At 39.6% G+C, this 7287-nt stretch overlaps 1 protein-coding gene across 2 annotated transcripts in view; it reads right to left on the reverse strand.

Moving 5' to 3' along the window:
- Nucleotides 1-4621, reverse strand: part of LOC134752791 (uncharacterized) — a 38592-nt gene extending 33971 nt beyond the window's left edge. Inside the window, exons 1-3 of one of the 2 annotated variants that reach the window (XM_063688503.1) lie at nt 3934-4621; nt 1804-1988; nt 1395-1457 (exon numbers count right to left, since the gene is read on the reverse strand). In XM_063688503.1, coding sequence (XP_063544573.1) covers nt 1395-1457; nt 1804-1988; nt 3934-4042 — 357 coding nt within the window. In that variant the 5' untranslated portion in view covers nt 4043-4621. Of the gene's footprint in view, nt 1-1385; nt 1458-1803; nt 1989-3933 lie in introns of both variants that reach the window. The other variant, XM_063688502.1, reaches the window with a different exon arrangement.
- Nucleotides 4622-7287: the final 2666 nt, after the last annotated feature.

Below are 7287 nucleotides of genomic sequence, written 5' to 3' on the forward strand. Positions count from 1 at the left end.
CTCCCCTGGCGAGTCACTGGCACTGAATGTGTTAATATTGCACTTGAAGCATAAGGACCCTTCTGTCATGGAAAGCCACATTATGCGAAGAAAATAATAGCACAGAGCTGTACTGTCATAGTAAATTTTGTAACCACAGTAAATTCACTGCCATCTATCGACACACATTAAAACTAAAAATGAAAATTTATAAAAATACGATAAAATGTATTTAAATATGGATAAAAAAAAAATATTTGCATTAATTATTTTTATGATTTTGACCCATGTTCTTTCACTGATATGCGTTAAAATTGTTAAATAACAAACGAAACCGTCAACGCCCTCTATACGAGAGTAGGCCAAAGGTACTGGCGCCATCTGATCGAGAGTCAAATTTTCGTGATTTTCGAGGCACGTTTTTTCCTTAGACTGTATCCATCTATTACGGAGTTACCTATATCTATCTTTGATAATAGTAAGCATCAGAATTAATAAAACAAAACGTAGTTAAACTTGTGCATTGGTCATTACACACATCGGCTTTCTTATTGCGCGCTTGCTTACAGCTCGCGCGCACAATATCGCCTCGTGTGTAATGACCAACTTAGCACACTTGTATCATAATGTACTATTAAAGGCGCACGCTTGTAATGTGCATAAAACTGTGTAAAAATATTTTATATTATGTTAATATCTAGAGAGGCAAAGACTAAGTTTGCATGGAGAAGCGGGCGACCACTAACGCAGCGTACTACGTAGACGAACAACACGCGAACGCGAAGCGAAGCGATGCGGCGCGGGGTGAATCAATCCTTTGATACCTATAGAAGTGTCCTACGTGGGCGATCTCGTTGCGAACGCGAACGCCCACGCTACTTCGCTTCGCAAGTTGTTCGCTTTCGTAAGAAGCTGCGTAAGGGCCGACAGCGACACAGACGGACTGCTATTTGTATGGGAACTGCACGCCGACTGCATGCCAACTGCAACGTCAGCGTGCAGTTCCCATACAAAGTGCAGTCGGATTGCAGTCCGTGTGTACCGGCCCTAACCTCTTAAATCCACACGATTCTTATATTAGACACTACACACAAATAGTTTATAACTTAAAATGGGGAATTTTCTATGAAAAGGGACCTTATTGTCGATGGCGCTTACGCCGCACGGCATTGTATTTATATCGGAGCATCGTTAATAATGGCGTAAGCGCCATCGACAATAAGGACTTTTTTTTTTATAAAAAATACCACAAATAAGAAGCACAATAGGTAATATATCCAGGCATCGGATTTTTGGGGGCAAATGACTTCCATACCTGTCATAAAATTTTACCATTAGATTTTAAAATCCGATATCTGCACATATCCATTCATTCAGCAAAACAATAATAACGAGTGATAACATACTTTTCTTACCATATAGCTGTATCGGTTGCGGCGGCGGGCGAGACTCATTATACACACGCCGGTTAGCACCAGCTGAAACATTACATTTGTGTCGTTTTCAAGCAAAAGGTGCCACACTGTCGCTTGCCACAAGGACGCTCTGATATCATTTGACAGGTTTTTCGTATAAAGATACAAGAAATTTTCGTCCTTATGGTAAGCGACAATGTGGTACCTTTTGATTGAAAACGTCATATTTTTTGGGATATTACCGGGTTTATGATAAAAGCGCATACTTACAGCCTGGTGACAGACGGACAGACAGACAGCGGAGTCTCAGTAATAGGGTCCCGTTTACCCTTTGGGTACGGAACTAAAAAAACCACACAGCTGTATAACGAAAGTACCAGGCGAGCATACAAAGCTAGAAGTAACATACCATAGCAGCTGGTACCGCAGCGGGCACAGTTTCAAGATGCTGCGGGGACGCGGTGTAGACACGCACTATGATGTGCTGCAGCGCCAGCAGGCCCCCAAGGGCGGCAGCCAGGGCTCCGCAGCCGACGCACCACCACGCGTACTTGTGGCGGCGGCAGGGCGCGGTGGTGGCGCAGTTGACGGCCGCTGTGGAAAAAAATCGGTAAATGTTAATTAGTTTAATTACCTACAAACATATGCTGAATACAAACACACACACGCACGCACGCACGCATGCACGCACGTATGTAGCACGTACGCACGCACGCACGCATGCACGCACGTATGTAGCACGTACGCACGCACGCACGCATGCACGCACGTATGTAGCACGTACGCACGCACGCTAAATGCACGCAATCTGAACGCACGCATGCAGAGTTTTGTTATTCTCAATAATAAACGAATTCACCAAAACGCTTAGAGTAAGATACGTCGGCAGCGATTTTGATAGACTAGACTGTGCAAGTGTTATTTATACGTCATAATTTCATAGAAGTTTGACGTTTAAAATAACAGTTGCACAGTCTATTAGGCTATCAAAATCGCTGCAGACCTAATATCTTGGTCTAACTCATCTTCTTAGTAGTTTGTGTCTAACCATCTAACTCTAATGTTCCATCATGCTTATGGTCTGCAGTTTCTGTTTACAAAATGATTTTTTTAAGAGCAAGAGTTGTTTTAGGTAGTACAGTCAAGTGTAAAAATATGAGTGCAAAATATGTCCCTTAGCTCTTCGTCGGCGAATTAAGAACTATGGGGACCACATGGGGACATATTTTTAAGTAAGTTGTATGTTGTATGAAACCACATTTTTAATCGACATGTTGAATTCGGTTACAAAATAAGAGAGGGATTATTTTTCCATCGGTTTTCACAATAGGCAAGAAATTAATAATAACGAAATTTACGCCACATTTTAATTTAGTCAACCGTATTATATAACCGTATTATATAATCTGTGACCGTACTTTAGTGACAACGCCATCTGTTACTAAAATTCCAATCTCAAACGTACATGAATCTAGTATAACTGGATCGGTCATGAGGAGTGGGGGAAAATGACCGAACGGGATAGTCTTATGTATCTTTCAGTAGGAGTAGCAGAGAAAGCGCTGTTATTGTTTGTCCTTGTCATAGTTTCACTTTTCCACCGCTGCCACAACCGAGGTTGTGGCAAACAAATAAGTACGTGACATGTCATGTTTGTTCGTTGCTTGTTTAATTATCGTTGTTTTGTATGAAATTGTGCTTTCTCTTATGAAATATAGTGATGGTTAGCGTTTTGAATGCTTGAACTTTGATGAAATACTGGTGAATTTTTCTGTAATCGGCTGTAATAGCCGCTCTGAGCAAAAATATGAGATCATAACCTTTCACACGTAAGTACGGTATTTTACACCTTCCTCTTAACGCAATATGTGAGAAAAACATCGTAAAATTACGTTACACTCAAAGCAATGTAGAATCAAACGATTTCAATAAAAATATCACAATTATTTACGCAAATTAAGAAAACATTATTTGTAAAATTATCCGCCCAAATTACGTAGGTAGGTAGGAGTCTGAGGTCAGCCATTTTTAAACTTCTTCTTAATTTAGCTGCATAACAATCATGTTAGGGTTACCAGATGAAAATATCATAATTTTATGGGTAATTTTGACCTCGAAGTTTTTTCGTACTTCTAATTCAAAAAAAAAAATAAACAAATGTTGTGAAGATTAAATGTGGTGTACATTAATTGGTGTGATTGCGATTTGTGATTTCTTTAAATTAAAACCCATAATACATTTTATTTTACGTTTTATTTACTAAACATGTTTAGTTTTGTACCACCTGCGCGAATTATAGGAGCTATTTCATTGTTTATACGCCTAAAAAGAACGGCCCATTGACATTTTATTTAACATTTTTTTAATACCGTCAAACAAGCTAACTTTGCCTCCAGGGTAATCGCCCCAACGTGATATCAAATATTGGGGTAATTTTTACCAATATGGTATCCCCACGTTTATGACGTCATCTATGTCTATCCCTTACGGGCGCACGCGTATAGCTGGTCTATGTAATGCTAGGTCTATGCAAACGTACCAAAATACGGCGGCGGCGCCACGTAGTGTTGTGCCACATCGCCCGCGATCGTAGACTGTGGTGTCGATACTTCATATTGTACCAATTGCATCACTCCGCACGCTTGCATATCTTCACTATTAAAAACTTGGCTTTAAATAAAACCTTAGCCACTACGATTTAAAAGCAAAACACAATCAAGTCCGTTTTCCTGTCATTTTTTCTTTTTATTCTATTGTTTTGTCGAAGGAACTTTCAAACTGCCCGCCATTTGCGTAAAATCGATATTTACACCCTCTCTGTAAAGAACAATGACCTTTCGATGGAATAACAAATGCATTTGCTATATTTACATTGCAAATTCACTGACTGATTGTAATACTACACTTTTTAAAACACTGACGCGTTTATTTAGTTTTGAATTCGAATAAAATGCACTGTCTGCATATTTGTACACACTTGTTTATCACCAGTTAAAATAACAATACTTTGCCATTTATTTTTAATTTCAATACAGCACATCACAAATTAAAAACGCTAGCATTAGAGTTTGCTTTTAGCATTAATTTAATTTAATAAACAGTGTTATTAATATTTATTGTAAGCGAATTAGGTTATGTGGTTTTGACAATGGAGGAGTTACGGACATGCGCATTGGGTAAGATGCAGGGGTATTATTTCCATCCCTTTCAATGTGCTCTCTTTAGAGCGACCACTATAAGGTAGACCTCCACAATAATATCAATTATTCGTGATCAGAAATTGCATATAAACTGGTTCGGTTTTAGTGGACGATTGACATAACATCCCAGGTAATGGTAAGGTATTAAAGAAAACGAATAACTTATGGATTTTACTTTGTAGGCGTATAAATACTTATAACAATGCGTCTTTGGGAAAAAAATACAGGTAGATTCTTTTGTAAGTGAATCTATTAGATTTTTTTTTATTATACATGTCTTGTATCGTTTTCGGTGTACGTGGGAAGATTTTTTTGACACCTGCTATTGAATTGGCGGTTTTGTGACATTTTTGCGACAGTTTCTTTGTGTTGGAATGTCCGATAAATGAATGAAGCGTCTAAATTTATTAGTTTATGCAATGTATGTGTTCGAAGGACCGGAAAAGATATTTTTGACCTGTCTCTTTCATACGTTTTATTGTTATCTAAACCATTCCAACGGACAAGTTTAGTGACACTTAAATTGCACTTAAATGCCGTTTTAGGCACTTATTATCTATAATTTCTATTACAAACTATTTTCAACCTATCAATGACATGAAATACAAAGTTATGGTATGGTTTTTTAAAATAAATTATATAGATTTTTTATGATTACCATTCATCACACCAAAGAGGATATAATAAGATAGAGCGGTACTGTCATAATAAATTTTGTAACCACAGTAAATTCACTGCCATCTATCGACACACTTTAAAACTAAAAATTAAGATTTATAAAAATACGATAAAATGTATTAAAATATGGAGAAATGATTTTTTTTATTTGCATTAATTATTTTTATGATTTTGACCTATGTTCTTTCACTGATATGCGTTAAAATTGTTAAATAACAAACGAAACCGTCAACGCCCTCTATACGAGAGTAGGCCAAAGGTAGTGGCGCCATCTGATCGAGAATCAAATTTTCGTGATTATGGAGGCACGTTTTTTCCTTAGACTGTATCCATCTATTACGGAGTTATTTATTGAATTTATTTATTTACATTTATAAGCATTACAGTTTAACCAAATCGCTTATAAACTAGCTATTACAAACTACGGTAGCATTTACAAAAACAAATACACACATTAAAACACAATTAATTATTTACAAAAATAGTACATACATATAGGGTTATTAAATAAATTAAATTAATTACATTAAAATCATCATTATTATCATTAATTATTTACATATATCATCATTATAACAAAATAGTAGTCAAACATTATTTCGTCAGGTATTGACTCAGGAATACTGAGTGCTCTCTACCAAAACTACCAACACTATCCGCGAATATGTCGATCTGTGGGGCACGGATGGACAAGACATTAAGAAGCTCCAGTGCCCGAGCCGTGGGCGAATTAGCGGCGCGGCGGGTGCGCGCGGGGCACCCCGCGAAGAGGCGCGCCGGGCGCCGCGCGGGCAGCGCGCTCAGGCCCGGGGGACAGGGACGCCACACCGGGACGAACAGGCCGAGTCTCTCCAGTACACTCGGATTATTTACTGTGTTGTTTATTACACCATGTGCACACCAGTGCATTAACAACAACAGTTTCCGCCTTAGCTCCAGTGTGTGAAGCCCCACCATACCCGAGACGAAAAGCGAGGGATACAGGAGAGGGTAATATCCATACTGCCTCTTGTACAGGTGTCGGGCGAATCGTCTTTGGACTCTCTCCACCATTAACTGGTATTTTTCCTCGCTGGTGTCCCACGCTATGGCTCCAAACTCCAACTTACTGCGGACGTAAGCATTGTACAACAATATCGCCACCCTGATGTTTTTAAACTTCGCGGATACCCTCATTATGAACCCGAGCGTTTTCGTAGCGGCTTTACACATCTGTGTTATATGTGTACGAAAGTCGAGCTCCACATCCAGTTTGAGTCCCAAATCAGATATTTCACTGACTCTTCCAAGCGGAACGTCCCGGAGATGGTATGCAGCGTACACTGGTGAACGAGCCCGAGTAAAAGTGATGGTTTTACACTTAGATGCGTTAAATTGCAAGTTGTTAGCATCACTCCAATCTGCAACAGCCCCAATATCTCTCTGCAGTCTGGCACAGTCATCCCGTTCACCAATCTGCATGAAGAGCTTGAGATCATCTGCAAATAACAGGCACCTAGAGTTTCTGACGACCTTCGGTAGATCGTTGATCATCAGTAGAAACAGAGTCGGTCCCAACGTGCTGCCCTGACTAACACCTGATCGGGTGTAATATGGCTGGGACTGATATCCGGACACTGCTACGTACTGACTACGACCGCGTAGGTAATCTGCAAAAAAATGCATCAGCCTAGGCGTGAATCCGAACCCAGCCAACTTCTGTAGCAAAACGTCGTTGTCAACCAAATCGAACGCTTTTTTGAAATCAAAGTAGGCCGCGTCAACCTGGGAGCGGTGATCCATGGCTGTAGTCACATAATCTACTAAACAGATGTGATTAGTTGTGGTTGATCTACCAGTCCTGAAACCATGTTGAGCGTCATCAAGTTGAGCGGCCGTTTGATTATTGATTCTATTGTTGACAACGGTTTCGAAGACCTTGCCAAAAACTGACAGAACAGCAATGGGCCGATAGTTAGTCACATCGGAACCGACACTGCTTTTGGGTACAGGTGTTACTCTGGTGATTTTCCAGC

The sequence above is a fragment of the Cydia strobilella genome, chromosome 25, assembly GCF_947568885.1.
Source record: "Cydia strobilella chromosome 25, ilCydStro3.1, whole genome shotgun sequence".
Classification (NCBI taxonomy): Eukaryota; Metazoa; Arthropoda; class Insecta; order Lepidoptera; family Tortricidae; genus Cydia; species Cydia strobilella.